This window comes from Hemiscyllium ocellatum, chromosome 34, assembly GCF_020745735.1.
Source record: "Hemiscyllium ocellatum isolate sHemOce1 chromosome 34, sHemOce1.pat.X.cur, whole genome shotgun sequence".
In the NCBI taxonomy this organism is placed as follows: Eukaryota; Metazoa; Chordata; class Chondrichthyes; order Orectolobiformes; family Hemiscylliidae; genus Hemiscyllium; species Hemiscyllium ocellatum.
This window is the reverse complement of record NC_083434.1, coordinates 38,179,932-38,203,328: the sequence shown is the minus strand read 5'-3', so window position 1 is coordinate 38,203,328 and position 23,397 is coordinate 38,179,932. Positions and strand designations below refer to the sequence as shown.

Genomic DNA, 23,397 nt, shown 5'->3' with positions numbered 1-23,397 from the left:
AGCCTGCTTGGCTCTCTCTCTCTTATTCCTGATGAAGGGCTTATGCTCGAAACGTCGAATTCTCTATTCCTGAGATGCTGCCTGGCCTGCTGTGCTTTGACCAGCAACACATTTGCAGCTGTGATCTCCAGCATCTGCAGACCTCATTTTTTACTATGCTATATATGAGTGGAGAATGTGTTGCTGGAAAAGCACAGCAGGTCAGGCAGCATCCGAGGGGCAGGAAAATTGACATTTCAGGCATAAGCCCTTCATCAGGAGAAAGCTGAATGCAGACAATGGCTCACCAAGATTTTGTGGAGGAGGGACATTGGAGAGTGATGCAGAATGACCAACTAGCATCTTAAAAAATAATTGGAGAAATACAAGGGTATGGGGAAATATCAGAGATTTGTTTGTTGGCTCATAACCTTGTTAGATGTAAGTGCTGGCTAGAGATTAATCTGAAGCATCACAATCCACATTTTCTGATATCAATTCTGGTGAGGCATTGGGCCTGCAGCAAAGGCTCACAAAAATATTTTAAGTACACAACTGAAACTGGGATTTAAACCTCCTGTTTTTCAATCAAGACAAACAAACTTAAATAATAATAACATTTAAACACTAACCTAGGGACATTTTGATAGTAGCAGTTAAGCTTAAAGAAGTATAGAAGTGGATTTGATTTGAGAGAGTGATACCACTGCACGATGTTGGACCACTGAAGTGCTGCACTTGGTTGAATCATTCACGTTACGGGAGTATCACTAATAACTTTATTGGTGCTGGGAATCATCAAGTTAAGAGGAGTGACTTTCCAACAAATATGGAAGAAAGAAAAACCTGACAAAGAGAGTCAAGCTGGCTCTCCTGTCAGATGAGCAAGTTGTACAGCAAAAACTGTGGAAGTGAGACATCTTTTTTGTTTTTTCAGACATGGCTGATATTTTGGCCAGTACAGAATAAACTGGATAAAAGGAAATTTTGAGGGTTCCTACCTCAAAAGAAAATGAATTTGATTTAAGAGCTTGCATTATTAAAAAGAAATCCATATATACACAACTGCAATAGAATAAATTAAGTTCATATTCATAGTTTACCGAAATAGTTGTCACCCGCAGAGAGTCCATGGTTGAATGTGTAAACAAGAACCAAAGCAACAGACCAATTTCTCCAGTAATGAATCCTTGAGCAGGAGATGAATTAGTGGTACAGACATTTTCCACAATCTTTGCGGCTAAATGATTAGTAACAGGATCTCCCTATAAAGAATAAACACATTGGAAATGAATACAGTGACCCTTTTGGAGTCATTTCAAATTTGTAAAGTTAGGACAATCAAGGTGGTGGTACACAGAAGATATGTTGTATACTTATTTCAATTGTGATTGTCAAGTCATGGTGTGCTACCACCAATTATTTTCACAATAACAAAAAAGCATCCTGTTCAGAGTAGCTTGGTTAGGCCTGGGTGGCCCTGCAGCACTTTGGCAATGACGAGTATACCTAACATCTTTTGCTGCAACTTTTTTTTTCATTAAGTATGTTGCATCAGAGGCCATGTCGTGCTCAATTACTGTGGTAGTGTGGTGAGCAGTCATCAAATAAAACTCATGACAACATGTTCAGTATTCACGGGATTTCAGCTCATCAAGAAAACTTTAACAGAAAGCTGGTGGGAGGAACACAGTAAAATAAATCCCTTATGGTGCCACCAAATTTAAAAGGATTAAAGTGCATTTTTTCTCACGAAGAAAGAGTATAATGTTAGAATAAGGCCAATTTAAAGAAGCACTGGCAGTTCCCTGTATCACGATGATGTAAAATTTAATCAAAACACATTGCAAAAAAATCTATTAAGAAAGTGATTTTTTTTGGATTTTGTTCACAAAGTCTTGCTATTTCTGATCATAGCTCATTGACTAAATGTCCCTTGAGGCTATAAGTCTTGAAGCATTGCAATATAGCCCCAAGCACTGGTTCTGTTTTTAGAAGCTCAGTATTGGTATGATAACAAGCTGCATCAGATAAGGAGCCAAGTATATAGAGTACAATAGGGATAAACAAGCTGATCTTATAAATTACTTTACTGAAAATGTCTGAGTGAAATATCAAACGCCACTTCAATTGGAACAAACTTATAGGAGGCTTGGGATGCTGAGGCAGATTTATAATATTGAGAAGTTAACATTGGCAATCAAAGCTATTCTGCTTGGCATCAGCTGAAACTTTGCACACTGATTGTTATCTGACTACTACCTTGGCTATTTGTATAGACTGTATCATTCAGTGCATAAACTGTTGCAAAACAGTGCATCACATCTCACATACAAAGAACAAAGAATATTACAGCACAGGACAGGCCCTCCGCGCACATACACACCCTGCCCCCTCAAGCCTACGCCAATTCATACCCTATATCTAAATTTGGCGCCTATTTTCTAAGGATCTTATCCCTTAGCTCCCTGCCCATTCATATATCTGTCTAGATACATCTCAAATGACGCTATTATTCCTGCCCCTACCACCTCTGTTGGCAACGCATTCCAGGCACCCACCACCCTCTGCATGAAGAACTTTCCCCGAATATCTCCCCTAAACATTTTCCCTCTCACTTTGAACTCGTGACCTCTAGTAATCGAGTCCTGCACTCTGGGCAAAGGTTTCTTGCTATCCACTCTATGATTTTGTAGGCCTCAAACAGGTCTCCCCTCAACCTCCTTCTTTCCAATGAAAATAATCCTAACCTACTCAACCTCTCCTCATAGCTAATAGCCTCCATACCAGGCAACATCCTGGTGAACCTCCTCTGCACCCTCTCTATAGCATCCACATCCCTTTGGTAATGTAGCAATCAGAACCGTACACAGTAATCCAAATGTGGCTGAACCAAAGTCTTATACAACTGTAACATGACCTGCCAAATCTTGTACTCAATACCTCATCCGATGAAGGAAAGCATGCCGTAAGTCTTCTTGACCACTCTACTGACCTGCGTTGCCACCTTCGGGGAACAATGGACCTGAACACACAGATCTCTCTGAACATCAATTTCCGCAGGACTTTTCCACTTACTGTTTAGTTCGCTCTTGAATTGCACCTTCCAAAATGCATCACATCAGATTTACATAGAACATAGAACAATACAGCGCAGAACAGATCATTTGGCCTTCGATGTTGCGCAGACCTGTGAACTAATCTAAGCCCATTCCCCTACACTATCCCGCCATCATCCATGTGCTTATCCAAGGATTGTTTAAATGTCCCTAACGTGGCCGAGTCAACTACATTGGCAGGCAGGGCATTCCATGCCCTTACCACTCTCTGAGTAAAGAACCTGCCTCTAACATCTGTCTTAAATCTATCTCCCCTCAATTTGCAGCTATGCCCCCTCGTACAAGCTCACATTATCATTCTAGGTAAAAGACTTTCACTGTCTGTCCTATCTAATCCTCTGATCATCTTGTATGTCTCTATCAAATCCCTTCTTAGCCTTCTTCTTTCAAATGAAAAGAGACACAAGTCTCTCAGCCTTTCCTCATAAAACCTTTTCTCCAGACGAGGCAACATCCTGGTAAATCTCCTCTGCACCTTTTCCAATGCTTCCACATCCTTCTGTAATGGGGCGACCAGAACTGTACACAATATGCCAAGTGCTGCCGCACTAATGTTTTGTATAGTTGCAGCATGACGTTACAGCTCTGGAACTCAATCTCTCTACCAATAAAACCTAACATGCCGCATGCCTTCTTAACAGCACTATCAACCTGGGTGGCAACTTTCAGGGCTCCAAGATACCTCTGCACATCCACACTACTAAGAATCTTTCCACTGACCCAGTAGACTGCCTTCCTGTTATTCTTCACAAAGTGAATCACCTCACATTTATCGGCAATGAATTCAGATTGAACTCCATCTGCCATTTCTTTGTCCAACTCTCCAACTATCTATATTCTGCTGTATTCTCTGACAGTCCCCTTCATTATCTGCTGCTACTCCAATCTTATTGTCATCTGTAAACTCGCTAATGAGAAACCTGACACCTTCCTCCAAATCATTTATGTATATTACAAACAGAGGTCCTAGCACGGATCCCTGTGGGACACCACTGGTCACAGGTCTCCATTTTGAGAAGCTCCCTTCCACTATTACTACTCTGTCTCCTGTTTCCAACCTACCTTAGGAACCTTATCAAACGCCTTACTAAAGTCCATGTAAATGACATCTACATCCCTTCTCTCATCAATCAACTTTGTCACCTCTTCAAAGAACTCTATTAGGTTTGTAAGACATGACCTTCCCTGCTCATCCTAGCTATATCGACAATTTTTGTTTGTCTGCTCATAGCCTCGTGCTTCACATCACTGAAAAGCTAATCAATTCCTTTCACATTTTTAGGCCCAACTTCTTTATTGTTAATTGGAGCAGCAGCCAACCATTTTGCTCATGGAAACTGTTCTGCCACTTAAACTTTAAACACCCAAATAAGTTTAGAAATTACTTGTGACACCAGTTGATTTTGCATCATTTGTCTTCTCAAGTAAAGTTTTCCACATTTACTTGAAAATAGTTCATCCTATCTTTATTTTCAATCAAACAAGCAGAAGTTCTAAAATTACAATCATTCATTCTGGGTTCACTACTCAAGGCCAGACCCATTCCCCTGACTTGTCAATTTCCTTCACTGTTTCAAACACCTCAGTCATATCATCCCTTTATCTCTTCATTTTCAGGTAACGATAATCAAATTTACCCAGTCTCTGTTCATAATTTTTCCTCTTTATCTTAGCTATTATTCCATTGAATCATTAAGCAGATAGGTCGTAGCAAATCAGATTTCATTAACACTCTGTATAATTTCAGTCATATCTTCTTGCAGTTATATTCTGTATCTCATAATATGATGATCAGAATGTAATTGCCTTTGTTTTAAAACAAAATTGCTAATTTGTCCTGAAGAAAAGTTGGCTTGAAATTATATGGATTGACTTTTAAATTTCTTTATTCATCGACAACCTCTGTGCTAGAGAATTAACCTTTTGAATTGCACTTCCGTTCTTCAGTCCAAAGTGCACTACTTTATATTTTGTTACTTAAGAATAATTATTTCATTACGTTAACACCTCCATTCTGTTTATCTGTTTGGTACTGGCTGTTTGATACACCTTATCGAAAGAATGAGACAGGAATAAACGAAGTTTATAAGTCAGTGATTTTTTTTTCCCTCACAGTTCATCATAAATCTTAGCTTAGTACAAAATCAAAGTGGAATCTACTCCCTCCTGTTCACAAATTAGGAAATTAAATATCATGACATGGCGGGAAGCCAATCATGTCATGTTATATTGAATTTTACAGCAGAAGCAGGACATTCAACACAACAGTTCTGTGCCAATGCATAAAGTTGCCATAGTCCCAGAGGCCATAGGGCTATTCTCTTACTGTGCTGGTGCAAATGCTCTCCAGAAATCTCACTTCACATTACTTTAACTTAAACTATCAATCCATCTATTTATTTGTTCTTCATCTACCTATCTAACTTCCCATTAAAGATATCTATCCTACTTGCCTCAACAATTCCAGTTGGTCTGGAATCCACAATGGCACTATATTGTTCAGTCAAAGAATTCCTGCCAAACTTCTGTTTGGGGGTTTATTATAAACTAACTTATTTATTTCCCTAATTTTTGGCCCCGCCCACAAGTAGAAACAATTTCTCTACAAGTTCTGCAGATTCATCAGCAATTTCAAAATTGGACTGAAGCTCAAAGATTTTAACAACAAAAGATGTCATAACATCAGTAAGTCCAAATTTGCACTGATACTAGTAATATTTTCAGTAGACAAAGTTAAACAAAGTTAAATTAAACCCCAAGGCTCCTAGCCTCATTCCTGATCACGGGCTTTTGCCCGAAATGTCAATTTTCCTGCTTCTCTGATACTGCCTGACCCACCGTGCTTTTCCAGCACCACACTCTTGACTCTGATCGCCAGCATCTGCAGTACTCACCTTCACCTAGCCAAAGTTAGATCAATAACAAGTCCTTAGCCAGAGCGAAAAACAACATTCCAACATTACATAAAATTGACAGTTTTATTTGCACCCAGACTTTAAGTGAATTAAATCCAGGTTAATGGGAGCTAATGGCTGAAAATCAATGTTAAAGTAATTTTGGTCCACTATCTCAAAGTTGACAGAATATGTTGCCTGCATTTCACTTAATGGTCAGACAGGGATTGCTAATCATCAGATTAATAATATAGAGAGGACATTGCTTGTCTGAATCATTCATATTGTCTTGGCAGACATTGTTGGTGTTGTTTCTGAGATGAGAAGTTAAAAAGTAAAATTTCCATTTTCATTATTCCAATTCTAAATCTCTTCAGCACATGTAATACTGAGGCAAGATAATGTCAAACACTGTGAAGCTCAAATAATATTCAGTAAATTGTGGTGATTAGTCTTTATGAAACTTTATACATTTGAGATACAACTGAAATTACACATATGAAGCGTGGTTCAAAGTCAGTCAAATACAGAGCAAAATGCAGCAATGTGTATAGGCTCCAACCTCTGGAATTTCCTCCCAAAACCTTTTCATTTCCTATTTTAAGATACCCTTAAAAACTACCCCTTTGACCAAGCTTTTGGTCATCTGTTCTAATATTATCTGATGTGGCTCACTGCCTGATTATCTTTATAGATTTGAAGTGAAACGTGTTAGGACTTTGTTTTTTCACACTAAAGACACTATAAAACTCCAAATTGTTGCTGTTTTTGAGGTTTGATTATTGGCTTGTGGAGAATGAGCTGATCTCACCCAGAGTGCCAAATGAATGATGCATTTGATCTTCATGCCCCTTAGTCTCCTGTGATACTAATGATGGCTAAATAAAATAATTATTTTTTAGATGGACATTGATGAAATACTGGAAGGCTCTCTCCACTTGCAAAACATACCTGAGCACGACACAATAGGGGGTGGGGGGGATAGAGTGGAGAAAACTAAATTGGGAAAATAACAGGGCACAAGTGTGATCTAATGATATTATTCCTGCATATGTCACCTTGAATTGACAGGCTACCAATTAGCACAAATAGCGTCATTAATAATTAAAATTTGAATACCCTGTGGATGTCAGTCATATTCTTTGCGTTGGTGAGAAACCCCACAATTTTATAAGCACTGTTGGTTTCATAGCATTAAGAACAAATTTATCCATCAACAATAATGATTGAAGAGAGATCTACAATATTAAAAATAGGACTTGCACTGTAAATTTCACTCCAGTGAACAATCAGCAGGTGAGACAGCTGGGAAGTGAGTGGGTTTCAATACCCAAACCAACGTCTCTGTTCTCCACAGCGGCTGCCTGATTTACAAAGTGTTTCCAATGTATTTTTTTGTTTCAGATTTCCAGCATCTGACTTTTTGTTCACTCCAGTGAAGCTGATTTTAAGACTCATCATGAAATATATCATTTGATAATATAGTAATAGAGAGCGAGAATAAAGGAGCTCCATTCATATGCAACAGTGGAAGTCGGCTCAAATGCATGCATTTTTAATCTGCCATCTGTAATGTCTGTTCATTGTGCCTATTGGGGAAAATGGGATGATTAACCATTAAGTAGAAAACTGAAAGACCTAACCTTTAACACTACTAACAGATGCTGTCAGTTTAGTTAATTGTGAACTGAAATGTGACTGGATAAAACTTTTATGTAGACAGCACAGCAGGAGCTTTAAAAAAAACTCATCACCTTAAATCCACTGCAGAAATGTAATAGGATGCTGCCATAATTAGCACACAGGGGAACACTGCCAATGTGGTATTAATAAAGAACGGTTTGCTTCATTATATTGCCTTCTCCACTTAACTGCATATCTGGTAAGGGTACATTAAGGGTATATGTATTTCAAAAGCCAATTTATTTTCTTATTTGTTTCTGTGGAATCCTGTTCCATTAAATGCTTGGCTTAAACACTCTATGTGTATATACTTAAGTATTTTATCACTGGTATGATTTACCTTTCTTTCACGGACTCACTAATTTTATTTGCATCTATTGCATTTAGAACCGATTAGTATTCAATAATTATTTTTTAACAATTAATTATAAATCTGAACCTTACCCATCATACTGGGGTAATAATTATGGTTCGTCTTCTGGCCCATTTTTCAGCAGGATTGTAGCCAGGCCAAAATTTTTTAAAACTTGCTGACATAAGTACTCAGAGGCCAGTATCCCACCACCGATTCATCCTTTATTTACATGTGAAAAGTCCCTGACACTGATCCAGCTTCCTCAGAGCCAACACTGAATGAATAGAACCTCTGACATTCCTGTTTACATCTGTCAGCGAAGACTCCCTAACTGGACCAGATTAACAGCCCCAATCAAGAAACTCATATTCGATGAGGTCTACTTGGCTGGCATCTTTACAATCACTACTTCCATTACATTCCCCTGCCCCACCAGGTCAGAGGACATAGGCCGTTTTTTTTTATTTTGGAACTCTACTTGGGGAGTTTTAGCACGGAGTCAGGTTTCTCCAACTCTGCCTCTGAGAAGGGTGGCATGTACTGCGCAGTACCTTACCTCTTGCACCCAGAGTGTCTTGGAATAAATTTATTCTCTTCTTCAGGTGGCAAAGGCATCGAGTGGTGACATCTTCTGTGTTCATCTCAGATTCCGAGGTACCTTCAATGCTTGATGGGGAGAGAGAACCCATAAGTTCCAGAACTGTTAGAAGGCTGTCGAGGAGCCAGGCATGTTTTTCTCCTGTACCATTTGTGAGTTCGCAGCTTTCAGATGGTCCACATACTTGTTCAGGACGTTCGCACCTATCCAAACGTTATTATTCACTGAGCCTGACCTTGCATTGACCCTGCCTCTTACCCATGCAGAACCATTCCCTGGTTCCTACACCAAATATCATCACCTGAAAAAAACGGTCTCTCTTGCTTAGCTGAATCTCGAGTCTAGTATTGGTGCTCCTGATGCCATTTCACCCTACACTCTGGGTCCAGGAAGATCAGATTTAACATGGTGTGGAGCCTTCTCCCCATCAGGAATTCTGCTGGAGCTATCCCTGTAGTTGTATGAAGGTTGGTGCTGTAATCAAATAGAAACTGAGACTGTTTGGTGTCTAGTGAAGTTGTTGGTCTACTTCTTTAAGCCTGCTTTCAAAGTTCGGGCTGCTCTTGTCAGACCATTGGATGATGGATTGTATGGAACTGTCCTGACAATATGAATTTAGGAAATACTCAAATTCCCTGCTGGTAAGTGATGGCCCATTATCAGTGACCAACACTTCCAGGAGCCCATGTATTGCAAAAGATGCAGGCAGTTTTTCTATCGCCATCCTGTGTTTGATGAATCAATTCTGTGCACGACTAGCCACGATGAGTGGGTATCCACAATGACGAAGAACACTGAACTCATGAAATTACCTGCATAGTTGACATGTAACTGAACCCAGGGCTTACCTGGCAATTTCCACAAATATGAGGGAGCTGCAGGCAGTAATTTTTGTCCTTGTTGGCAATCTGGTCATTAGCCCCACTGGCCACTAATCATAATGTCATGCCAACATCTTCATTTTGGAAACCCCTGGATGACCCTGGTGGAGATCAGCCAGTATCTGGCCTGATCTCAGGATAATCACTCTTGCTCCCCATGTGTTGTCTCTTCAGTGATCCGGTCTCTCTGGATCCAAAAAAGATTTTAATTCTGGTTATGAAAAACTCGTTGGTATTTCCCATCATAACCAACTGTTTCAGTTTTGCCAGGACTGGATCTTTTTATATCCAAAGTCTGACATTGTCACCATTTAAAACCATTACAGTCTCTTCCAGTGACATACCATTGGTGATGTATCTCCTAGTGGGAGGTGCATTTGCTACGTGGCCTCATGGACAGCGTTCCAACTTGTAATTATAGACACTTAGTTTTGCAGCCCACCGCTGAATTCGGCCTGAAGCTATGGGTGACGCTGCCTTGTCCTCTTTAAGTGGACCTAGCGGGGGCTTGTGGTCCATTATTAATACAAAATTACATCCGTAAAGATATTGGTGGAACTTCCTGACTCCAAATATGATCGCCAAAACTTCCTTTTCAACCTGGGCTATTTATACTCTGCATTAGCCAAAGTTCTTAATGCATATGCTATTGAACATTCCTCACCACTGAGCCAGCTATGAGCTAATACCACCCGATGCCACACGAGGAGGCATCACATGCCAATACCAGATCTCACTTGGGATCACAGTGTGCCAACACCTGAGGATAATAGTTGTTTCTTCACTTCCCAGAAAGCTATGGCTTGGCTCCGTGACCATTTCCAAGGCTGACCTTTTTCAAGACCTAAGGCAAAGGTGCCAGGATGGATGCCAGTTCACCAGCCCAGGAAAGACCTAAGTTCTGGTACAGATGCGGGAGCTGGGGCACTTCTAATCACCCTCCAATTGGTGTAACCCAGTCTTATCGACTCAATAGCCGAAGTAGGTCAATTGCGGAGCCTGGACCACACAGTTTTCCCATCTAAGGTATGTACCTGCCTGGGAGAAATGTCTAAGGACAATATCCAAGTTCTTTAACTGCATTTTATTGGTCTTCCCTGTTATTAGCATCATCTGGCTACATGGGGTAGACCTTGTAAAATGTTTTCCATGGTCTGCTGAAAAGTTGCACATGCTGACAACACCCTAAATGGCAGTCTCGTATATTGGCACAAACCCTTATGGATGAAAGTGTCCCATACTTCTTAGAACCTTCATATAATCATAATTGCAAACATGCACGGCTTAAGTCCAGCTTTGTGAAAGACAGCATCCTACCAGCTTTGTTTCTAAATCCTCATTGCGAGAAACTAGGTATTTATCCAGCTGTGAAAAATAATTTACTGTTTAAATTTAATTCCCAAAAAGGCAAATCAAACCGTGGAGCATCACAATCTGAACAAACAGTCATGCCCATTCCATAAACTAGACTGGTTTGAGGATTCCTTCACTTTCCAGCCTTCTGAGTTTTGCCTCTACTTTTGTCTGTAAGGCAAATGGTACTGGATGGGCCTTGTAAAATCATGGAATTACTTCCTTGTCAATTTCCTTGGCTCCTTTGATAGTCCCTAGATCTTCCTGAAAAACTTCCAGCTTTTTAACTAGGACTTCACTGAGGCCATTTTCTAAGCAAAAAATGTTGAACCAATCTATGTGAGTCTTTCTCAATCAATTTCACCCCAGCAAGCTTGGACCCGAGCCTTTTACTACAGTCAGTGGTAACTGAACCAGCTGCTCTTCGTAAGAGACCAGGACCAAAGTTGTACCTTTAATTTGTAAAGGTCCCCTGACACAGATTCTCAGTCCAGCCGAAGGCTTACATAAAATTAAGGGCTGGAGTCCAGAGTGAATTTTGTTAGGCTGGTTCTGTAATCACCGAAATGCCCACACCGGTTATCGACCTCCAGTAGTACCAAGTAACCAGTTAACCAGGTGTTTATTTTGATTAGTTCTGATTTGGATGTTGCTAAGTAATTTAACTATTCCAACCCAGATGTAGGTGGACTTTCCATGGCATTCACTTTCCTGGATACTGGCTTATGAGTTCTCTTACTCCATGTAGGTATAGTGGGAATGTTTCACTGTCTGGAGTCAGCATACTGGCAGAAACTACAATGATTTGCCAGCCTGAATCCTATAGAAAATTTTAACCACTTGGCCATGGCTTGGCTTTGTTTTGAGGTTTTCCTGTGGACTGACCTCGACTCCTATGTCCTGAGTGGGGCTCTGCAATTATCTTCATGAAAATGGTGCTCCCCAAGCTCATGTCAGACTGGCGAGGGTGTTCACTTCAATACCCTGCAATTATATGTTGCAGTTGCCACATTTTTCAATGATAAAGCCAATGGTAGTGTCTGTTTGAGGTCCAGTCCAGCTTCAACTAGTCCGCACTTGCCCATGGTTGCATCTTTAATCCCAGTCTCGTCGTCACTGAAACATACTGAAATAACTCCACAGAGGCCGGTATCTAATCACTAAGTCATCCCTTATTTGCACATGGGCAATCCTTTACACTGATCCAGTTTGCTCAGATCCAGCTCGCAGAGTGAACAGACCTTCTGACATTTTTGTTTATATCTGTCAGCCAGGGCTTTCTGATTAGACCAGATTAACAGCCCCAAATCAGGGAACTCATTTTCTATGAAGTCCATTTAACTGACCTCATTACAATCACTGCACTTTCCACTATCATTTTACCTGAGTCTAGCCTGCTACCATTGTCATGCGGGTCTATCTATGGATGACTTGCACTCCATGGCTTTCGGAGCACTGCCCCTTCGTCAGGGATTAAATGCTTGTGATTAACTGAGCAAGCCATTCATTTCAAAGGCAACAGGATAGCAACAAATGCTGGTCTTGCCGTGACATGCAGATCCCATGGAAGTATTTTTAAGAGCTTCAAAAGTAGCAATAAAGACAAAATACTGTGATGCTGGAGATCTGAAATAAATCTTGAAAGTGGTGTTAATTCTTAGCAGATCTGGCAGCATCTTTGGATACAGAAGTTAACACAGAGTTCAAGATGATTCTTTTTTCAGAGGAATATCAAAGTCGTCATATCAAATGAGAAACATGAATTCTGTTTCTCTCTCCACAGATACTACCAGATCTGCTGAGTTTCTTCAGCACTTTCTCTTTCAAAATTAATTTATTGGATATGAAGTAATTTGCAATGTTCTGAAGATTAAAGGAGCTACACAATTGATAAATCTTTCATCTTTCTTATTCCAGATTGGATACAATTTAAATATTTCCTTCAACACAAACAATTTATGCTTCTTCAATCTAATTTGTAGGACTTACTCCCTCCAGCACTTTATAAATTTAGTAATATCAAATCAATGTGAACGCATAATGGGTTTTATTGCACATGAATATTTCGTTAAGCAGATTTTGCAGCACCATAAAGACAGGAAAAGTGAACTGTTGCCCATTTTTTCATTGAGTTCCCATCACAATAAGCTTCCTGCAGTATCCATCTTGAAGCAGTTGATGCATTTGCACCAACACAGCAATAATTGCAGCCTCAGTCAAGTTGCTAAGGGGTTCACTTGGATATAAACCTGCTTTGTTTTTGCCTCATCTACATATGACCATCATTGCATTAATTTGTCAGTGTATCATATTAGTGTTCTGATCATTAAATAAAGTGGTGATACCACCATCATAAACTAAATGGGTGTTTGGACAGCATAAAATGCAAGTGAAATCAGATTAAATTAAGAGAACCTATGATTGGTGACTGGAAACTATTCCCTACTTTCAAACAAAACTACCCATCAGAAATCAGCTGCCAGGTCTAATCGAAAAATAGGTAATCATTAATTATACAGAAATACTTAATTAAAATTAAGATACTTGTGGATGTGTTTATTAATATTCAAATATATTCATACATGTTGCTTGGCTATAATTACAGCTCCACTGCATATTGTTTCTTTTCCACCTTAGGGTGCATAGCACCTCTTGATATTATCAGAAGACCCTGAGATGAGGCATCTGAATGCATAGTAATGATGGCTACTTATCACTGCTGGTGAATAAAGGTCAAAGTTTGTTTCACTGCTGTATATAAGCTTAATAAGACTGTCGCACTAATTCAATTTGCAGCCACCAGAGATTTGTTATCACAGTCCCTTTGGGATTAATGTTTCCCCTGCCTGTAGAAGCACCAGGACCCAGACCAGTTACTGCTTAATTAACACAGGGAAAAAAGCTTCAATGAAACTTAGTGAGGATGTTTCTTCCTCCCTACCAGCACCCCAGCTCCAAACCCAGAAAATGTGTTTCCAAATTTATAAACAAAAGCCAACATGCAAAAATTATATACTGCAAAATTGCCAAGTGAAATGAACTGAGAAGCTGAACTCGGACTGAAACCATGAATATATATTTTGCTCCTTTAAAATGCAATGAAAATGGGCTGAATCATTTCTCAGCAATTTACATTTAGAATCCAGCTGCAATTCAGTGAGACACAGAATAGCTGGTATGCGAATGATTGGCAGCTTGTTGCAAGATAGGAAACAAAAGTTTGAGCATAAATAAAAGCTGACAATTTTTATTGCAATCAAGTTGTGACTAGGTACACACCCAATTTAGCACATAACAACTGAACTGTTCTAAATATATATATGTATTACCAATAAGTTAGTTTAGCAAACATCTTAGATAAGTGCTTATGCTTTCAGAATAATTTCCCATTCTTTTAATAAAGTCACAACCCTGTGGGAATCACTGTACTCCTAACGAGGAATTTTGAAAACAACATCTGTGCATTTATTTTATCAAAGCTTGACATTTTCAGACAAAAACAACAGACGCCACTGGGACATGGCAACTGAAACTTTCCCTGTGCAGTTTCAATTTAAGAAATGATATGCACAAACTGCAGATGTAAAAATATAAACCCAGAAGTGCTTGCAATGTCTGAAGTAAAGTGCTGTTACAATTGTTCATTTCTCTGGAGGCAAGAAACAGTCTTACCCCTTCCCGAATGCATCTCATTAGCACAGTGTAGGCAATAGAGGGAATGGCCCAGCGGTCTCTTGCGTGCAGGCTTTTTTCCTCCTGTAATGAATTGATTGAAGTAACCATGGAAATGTCAGTATAAATTAAATTAGCCAATAGAAAAAATGCAATGAAAAAAATGATTCTTATCCCCCTAAATACAAAAGGTAATATAAAACTACAATCCTATTTTACATTCAAAGGAATGTTCTCAATTTGTCACACCAAGACACTCCCCTCTCGGGTCAATGGTATATAGCCAGGGTTATTGCAAGGACAAATGCCATAGAGAACTGTACTTCACGGTCTGGTTCATCTGGGGACAGAGATCTTGGAATCACCTCTTTCCTGCCTTTTCCTGAGTTGGCTTGTCCTGACACATATCCAGGTCCTGGTCTAAGATTCAGGGAGAATTCCATTCTTGATCAAGAGATTGTTTAAAAAACTGCACAATCTCAAAACTGTTATCACCATAAAGGCAAATACTGCTAGTAATTCAGGGTAGCGAGTCCAAAAACTAAGAACTTGATGCGCCTTCTCTGGTCAGATATACTCTATCCGACACTGCCAACAAAGCAATGAGTGTTCTGTGAAGCGTTGCGCTCACTAGACATGTAACTGGAATTAAGGGTATTGATACAAGAGTAATTGTCACATAATGTAGGGAATGAACTAACCATATTTATGAACCTTAGCGTATGATTTCGAAATTGGAACAAAACAAGAATCTCTTGTGGTTTTGGTTTCCAGGGAGATGATAAGGCTTCCGAGGTGGAGCCTTCACCTTCTAATTGTATTTCCATTTAAATAAACTTGGACTAGATTATTGCTGTACAATAAAATGTTGAGGTACCACAAGAATGAGCATTGCCTTCATCGTTCAGATTTGGCGTCCACGGTAGGACTACCATGATCTTGAGGATCTCTGGTTTGTTTTGGAAATTGCACAATTTTGTGATATTCCCTGTTTTTATAGCGCACACATTAGTTAGTGTAATTTTGGATATGGCCCAGTGACATTTTTCGCATTTGGATTTATTCCCATTCTTTCCTCTTTAGTTAATCTGACTGCTGGGAAACACTGAATGTAACTTCCATCATGTTCTGCATAGAACACTCATTGCTTTGTTGGCAATGTGGGATAGAGTATATCTGACCAGAGAAGGTGCATCAAGTTCTTAGATTTTGGACTCACTACCCTGAATTACTAGCAGTATTTGCCTTTATGGTGATAGCAATTTTGAGATTGTTAAAAAAAACTGCACAATCTCTTGAGTAGGAATGGAATTCTCCCTGTATCTTCGACCAGGACCTGGATATGTGTCAGGACGAGCCAACTCAGGAAAAGGCAGGATAGAGGTGATTCCAGGATCTCTGCCCCGGATGAATCAGACTGTGAAGGAGCTTCTACGTGTTGTAACTTGGACTAAATTCAAAGTTAAAGAGGCCCTGACACTGTGGAAAGTAAAACAATATCATTCACATTTCACATAATATCCTGGGGCAAATAAATTCTTATTAAAGTCTTACAAAAGTTCAGAAATTGTAAACTCTCTGATAAATCCAACCTGTACCTCAGCAAAATATAATGAGCTCATTTATTATAAGGATTTGTGGCCACAGTGGTGTCAAGAAGAAAGAACTGAGAAATTTTAACAACAGTAGTTTGTGTGTGCTCGGAGTCACAACATGTCTAGTAATCAGTCCCAACATGTTTGTTTGTAGACCTCATTACAGTAGTGTCCAGTCAGATTCCTGTTCCATTAAAACACATCTGTACAATGGATTTCAGAATATTGGTTTGGAAAATACCAAGAGATGTATGGTTCAATTAATATGCCTCCCATTAACGTAATACTCCTTGAACAAGAACATCATCCAGTGTAGTGGAAGTCCAGAATGCAAAACACAAAAAGTTAACAGTAGGTCAACTGAACCTCTCAAAGCGAAGATTAACAGATTTTTCTCAGTAAGGGCAAGAATGGAAGAAAGGCAGGTAAACAAAATTAGACCATAAGACGATAAGACACAGGACTGGAAACGAGGCCATTCGAGTCCATTCCTCCATTTAATCATGGCTGATGGGTATTTCAATTCCATTTTAATTAAGAGCAATTAAGAGATTAAGAGAAATTAAGAGAAAGTGGATAACGAAGCAAGCTCAAAGCAACAAGTGTTGGGGGATTTGCCTGTGATCATAGTTCACGATACATTTGATTGTTTGACACAAATATTTTAAGCCATCAGTGATATTCTGATTGATGAACATTTTGAAAGTAATTTAATTAATGCTGCACAAGAACATTTAGTCACACCATCTTTCTGAGTCTTAGATTTGTTATCACAGAATATTGCTGCCAATGTCACTTGCCCTTCACTTAATGCAGGTTCAAACTTCGCTTGTTGCTTAAAGGTGGAAGCAATCAAATCACATGATCCTTGACAGTCTGAAATTTATGGCCCTGCTTTTGATCACTGCCAGTGGAGGGTCCAGCCCATTACAGAGCCTCTGATTATACTAGAATTTCTGACACAATTACAATGCAGACTTTTTGCATGGAATCATCATATTTCATTTGTAATGGGAAATTATTCCTTAAGATTGTGTATTTATCACAATTCATTACACCCAGCCTCCTTTTCTCATTCTTTTCCAGAATCAATATTAATTTATCGCATAGCTGATGTCAATGATAATTGATCGCAGAAAAAAATTGGTTGCAGTATTAAGGATGCACAATTAATTCCTACAATTTTTCATTTCCTAGTGACTCCTACCTGGTTAGCCACAAGGTACAGGAGTTCTCCTAGTGCAGGTATCAGGCAATGTTTCAGCTTTGTATTCCTGAAGTTTTCTCGTGTCAGTTCAGTTAACAGTGTGACAGCCTAAACCAGAAAGAAAGAAACATTAAGCAGCATTGATTGTATCTGGTGGCAGTTTGTTTAATAAAAAAAATTTGCATCAGCACATTTCATATGACAATGTATCTTTGTTCTAAATTGAACTTTTTCTGTCTTAGAGAAAATTGCTGCATTCTCTAACACAAGGAATTGTAGTCAACTCTTCCAAATTTTGCATTAAATCTCTATTTTCCATCTTTAAAAGGACTTTATCAGAATTAGACTGTAACCATTTAAGTGAGCTTTTCTCAGAAGTTAGCCTTTTGACCCGGTATCATCCTCGTTAATTTGTGCAGTACACTCTTGAAGGCCTGTTTTTGTTCTTCTGGAAGTGGAGAGTCCAAAGCAGCATTCCAGGAACTAAAATTAGTCAACACCAGTAGGGTGAAGTGAGCTCCGAGTAAATTATCAGCCCGTTTTACTATCCAATTTATTTTTATCAGATAAGTCTACATTGTTTCCCTTTACATGGACAAATTTCACCCGATTACTTCAGATGGAGTCTAGCAAGGCTCTTGACAACTGAGGAATTAGTTCCTCACTTGAGTATATTGAGATTCTGATTCACTTGAAATATAGACCAACAGTCCATCATTTTTTTTTGATTGCTCGTTTGTATCTGTTAATGAAGTTTTAATGATTTGTATACATGAACACCCAAATCCCTTTTCACCTCCACCACCCCACGTATGTCACTATTATGGAAACAGTGCTGATTGTCCTTCTCAGAATTCAAGGGAATGACTTCAACTTGTGTATAACGCAATCCATTTTCCATTACTTAAGGCAAAGTCATCATAGTTCTAGAGGATCGACAACTGCTGGTGGTTTAACTAGAGGTCTGAAAATATCCCCTCAACTTCCTGCTCCAATCTATGCAACATGTTCAAAAACTGCATCAATCCATGTAAAATTCCGTAAATCCGTTTTTTTAGATTAGAATCAGTCTGACTGTTGTAGCACAGACAGCCTTACAGAGAAGCTCACACCTTCAATACATTATCTGGGTCGACATGACACCAATTGTTAAAGTTCACTTGAGAATGTAACTTTTAAAAAACGAGTTTTGCAATTTACATATGAAAGAACTGAAACCAACATGGTCATCCTAAAAGATGATAGACTTAACAAACAATCCAGGTCTTTTCAATATATAATTTCAGTTACATCACACTGTAAACTTTTGCTATAAATTCTGTGTCTTACAATGTTATTCTCCATAACCATCTGATGAAGCAGCTAGTGCTTCCAAATAAACTTGTTGGACTATAACTTGGTGTTGTGTGATGATTAACTTTGTACACCCCAGCCCAACACCGGCGTCTCCAAATCAGGTAAATAAAGTAGTTCCTCCTTTCCTAATGCATGTTTTTCAATTTTAAGTAGCAAAATACATCCCTGAAATTTTGCAAAATGTAAACTGATTATTATTGTTTTTTTGATTTTATGTTCACAGCAATTACAGCACAGGAAATACTTTACTATTTGAGTTATACGACAGTCGTTAATGTTAAAAGAGAACATAAAATATTAGACCATATTTAGAATACTGATTCTGATCACTAAACCATCAGAAGGATGTGGAGGCTTTGGAGAGGATATTGAAATTATTTACCAGGATGTTCCTTTTTTTGGAGGTTATTAGATATGAGGAGAGATTTGTACAAACTTGGTTTGTTTTCACTTGAACATCAGAGGCTGGGGGGCGACCAGATAGATTTTCCCATAAGACACGGGTTTAAGGGAAAAGTGGATGAGTTTTTTGGCAATGTGAGAGGCAAAGGTTTTACACAGAGGGTGGTTAAGTGCCTGGAATTCACTGCTGGAGGAAGATACAATAGCAAATTTGAAGAAGCATCTTGTCAGATACATGAATAGGCAGGGAATAGAGGGATCAAGACTGCATAAAGTCAAAAGGTTTTTAGTTTAGAAAGTCATCATGTGTGGACACAAGCCTGGTCGGCCAACAGCCTGTTCTTGTGCTGTATTGTTCTTTTTAGATTCTTAGCAATAAATTAGAAAATACAAAATCATAGGAATAAAATAGAAAAATACAAGAATAAAAAGTTCAGGATTACAGTCCTTCCACCCCAGTCCACACTGGCACCTAGCCTCCAGACTGCAAAAGGAATGACACAACGTCGGAATTTTAATACAATCTGCAAATCTGGATGTACTTTTTCTTTATCCAGATCATTAATATCCATGATGACAAACTGAAGTATAATACAGATTGCTAATCATATGAAACCAATTAGAGAACATTCTTTTGTTACTCCTCGGTTTCCTAATCACAATAAGTGACAAAATGTTTCACAAGGTTACCATAGATTCTGTCACTTTCATTTTTTTCAACAATCTCTACCATCAAATTTTAACAAATGCTTGGTGGACGTCATAGGCACCCACAATTGACCACTGACCACCTCAAAATGCTCAGATATAACTTAAACATCTCAAATCCATGTTAAATCTCCTGGTATACTTGTCCAAATGATCAGTCACTTTCTGATAGCAGTTATTTCTTCAAGTTCATGGGCAATTGTTGCCTGGTTTCTCTCTTTACTTAAATAACAGGTAGCATTTGTGAATTCTAATAAACTAACAATTCCTGGATCCATGAAGCTTGATCAAATAATGGTTGATGCACCTGCAATTCGTATACCCATTTCTTTCACTACTCAGGACTAAAAATTTTCAGATCCTGACAATTTGCCTATCCCGTGTCCCATTATTTTCTACCTCACTTTTTGCTTTCTTATATCAAACCCACTGTATTCTCCTCTTTGTTGATTTTAGCTTGGTTGATATTATGTCCTTTTCCTCTACAGTGAAAATGCACAATAATTTAATAAGCCTGTAATTTTTGCATAGTCCACTGTGGGATATAGGTAAAGTAGTATTACTTCTGCAATCAATTACTTACGCAAGGTAAATGTACTCACACAAGTATATAATTGTTTCAGCCAAGAGCTGGTCAACAAGAATGAAAACTATGTGAAGGAAATACATACTTGTTTTTGTATTAGCTAAAATGTGCACACAAGAATGAAATGTGCCTGCGAACAATGGTCGATGTTACAGACAAATAGATACGGTGCTGTGAGGGGAGAGGTTAAGCTCGATATGCCTGTACAAACTGTGGTTATAAGCATCTGTTTCCCGCTTCTGCAAAAACAAGAACAAACCGCAATCAAGAAGTCATGAGGTCATAAGATCATAACAAATGAGGGAAATAAATGGTAGTGAAGAAGGATATACCTAACAATGGACCACAGCAGGATGTGGTCAAACGGCCTTGTGAGGCCAGAAATAAGCATCTTGTCACAGACAAGGCCGGATAAGGCAAGAGGTAAACAGGAGTAATGGGTGCGGTCTTAGAGAGGTGGGAGATGTAAACAGGGGAGGAGCAATGGGATGAAAGAATAGGAACCAAATTACATAAATGTTGTGTATTAGTTGAATTCAGTGTGTGTGTGTGTCCCTGCCTTGTGGACCCTCTTGCAAGAGTGAAATAAATGACACTACTGATTTAGATCTTGTCTCGGACTGAAATTATTGAAGTGAGTTTCGTTTCTCACAATTGGGGGCCATCCCGGGGGGGGGCGTGGCTGGCCCTGGACACTGGGAAGACGTGTCCCATTCCCGATTGAGGAACAGTCTCGTGTCCCGGTTTGGTCCGCTCCCTTGGGCAACTGGTATGAACCCCCAAGAGAGACATCTGAATCAGACAGTGAAAGGAGGTTGATAGGAAAAAAAAAGGCCAGGCAACTCTGTGCACAGACCAAGGTAAGAAAATTGACTTTTAAGTACTGCCTTGGTAGCCAGGATTGAGTTTTAGTAGTTAATAAGGGACTAACGAAGGAACTCAATATGGGCTGTGCCGTGGGTAAGGAAAAAGCCTCCAGGGGAACAAAAGAAAAAGGCAATGGAAATGGAGATAGGGTCTCTTACAACATACCTCCAAAAAGTCTGTTGGGCAGGATGTTGTGAAATTGGAAAAATAATACTTGTTCAAGGGAAAAAGATAGGAAAAAGATGATTCAATATTGTTGCTTTGTATGGACTAAGGAATCCATTCTTCATCCCGCCCTCTTCTGGCCAAAGTACGGGTCGGACAAAGACTGGTTTATAAATATTTGAATTTATATGTCAATGAAAAACAATCTTACAGTCAGGAGGAATCAGATTATGCTTCAAGTCTGAAGGGCTAGTGGCTGAAGGGCTACTGAGGGTACACTTTGTAACTAAATCGTGGCCAGACATCCAGAAACATATTCAAAAGATAGAAGGCTGAAGCGAGGAGCACTCAGAAGTGTTGTTGCGAGAAGCTCAAAGTGTCTGTGAGAAATGGTGTGAGAGAGAGAGAGAGAGAACGAAAAGAGCTGTACAGCTGGTAGAAAGTTTAACCCTTTGTGATTTGGTTTGAATGCACATTTGTTTGTTGGTGACTGAATGTTTGTGCTTTATTCCCTGGAGCTTGAGTTCCAGGACTGTTTTGAACCTGATTTTTATTATGGAAACTTAACATGTTTTTTTTAAGGTTAAGGATTCTATAGTGATTATGAAATAAAATGATAACTCCTGTTCTTTTTACAGGTCATGACTGCCTTACTATCGGTTTCTAACTAATCTCTTTTATCCTTACATAAAAGCGATTTATGGAGTTCAGTTGAAGTTTCAGTTCAACATTAGATTGTAGTAAAAAAAACCTATGGTTGATATCTGTGACCTTGGATTCGGCCATTGTTCATGCATTAGAAGTTTTTTTAAAAAACTTGAATAGACAAATTCTTTTAAGGCAGCTCTGATTATTTCACGATTGTAATTGAGCGATGATTGGTCAGGACTACTTAAGAAAACTAATTTTGGATTTAAATTAAGGGACTAAAACTGGGTAATTATAGTGGATTTCAAAGTTGGGAACTGTATGTACTTTTTAAATACTGAATAAATGAATTTATAATATATAAATATATATTTACAAGTTAGGAACAGGCTTTAAAGTTAGACAAGCATAAATTGATGAATTGGTATTTGAAGTTATGGGGAGCAAGAAATATTGCAATATTTCTTTAAAAAATTCTCAAGGTCTAAATAAAACATTGGGTGATGAAGAATGGCCATTGGGTGATGAAGAATGGCCATTGGGTGATGAAGAATGGCCATTGGGTGATGAAGAATGGCCATTGGGTGGCCCTAAGGCTGTTCAGTTGGTTAAATCGGATCAGCAATTGATCTGGCAACGTAACATGAGAAGTAGAAACAAAAGGCAAAAATAATGATAAGCCACAGTTGATGAGATAATAAAGAAAAGGACAAAACTAAAGGAGAAAGAAACCGGAATGGTCAGGGAGGAGATGTTAAGGGGTCTGGTGGGTAGGAACAAGGATCGAAGTGGAAATCCCCACAGATGGGATGTTATTAATGTGAAAGGTCAGGTCACTTTAAGAGAGTGTGTCCAGATTTGAAAAAGCAAGTAAAGACAATACCGTTTATGAACCTTGTTGAAAAATAGGGGTGTCAGGAGTTCCTGCCCCTGGGGACCCACCAGGAACTCTTGATAAATTTAAAGGTGGGACTTTATAAAGAGGACGTAGTTTTCCTAGTCAATACAGGAGCAGCAAGGTCATGCTTAAAATTTAAGCACAAGGCAGTGGGAACGAAAGAGTTAATTGGATTATGGTCACAGTTTTGTGATGAGAGGCACGAACAATCAGTTTTGCGCTCATGACAAAATACTGCCACCAAATTGGGATTGAATTAACTGCAAATGGTGCTATGAAATCTGTTGAGGTTTTTAAAAATTAATGTGCTCAAGCAAAACAATCACAGAAACAGAATGAGACGTCACAAGTGACTGGTAAACAAACAGAACTGCGCAATTATAGTTTTAAAAATGTTTTGGTCATTTGTTGCGTTTCCACCCTGAATTACA

The 23,397-nt window shown here is 38.9% G+C and overlaps 1 protein-coding gene across 8 annotated transcripts in view; it reads right to left on the bottom strand.

Moving 5' to 3' along the window:
• Positions 1-23,397, bottom strand: part of ulk4 (unc-51 like kinase 4) — a 496,983-nt gene that overhangs the window by 332,165 nt on the left and 141,421 nt on the right. For all 8 annotated transcript variants that reach the window (XM_060850207.1, XM_060850208.1, XM_060850213.1 and 5 more), the window contains 3 exons: positions 17,337-17,444; positions 14,535-14,618; positions 1,083-1,244 (listed from right to left, as the gene is read on the bottom strand). In XM_060850207.1, coding sequence (XP_060706190.1) covers positions 1,083-1,244; positions 14,535-14,618; positions 17,337-17,444 — 354 coding nt within the window. The remainder of the gene's footprint in view (positions 1-1,082; positions 1,245-14,534; positions 14,619-17,336; positions 17,445-23,397) is intronic.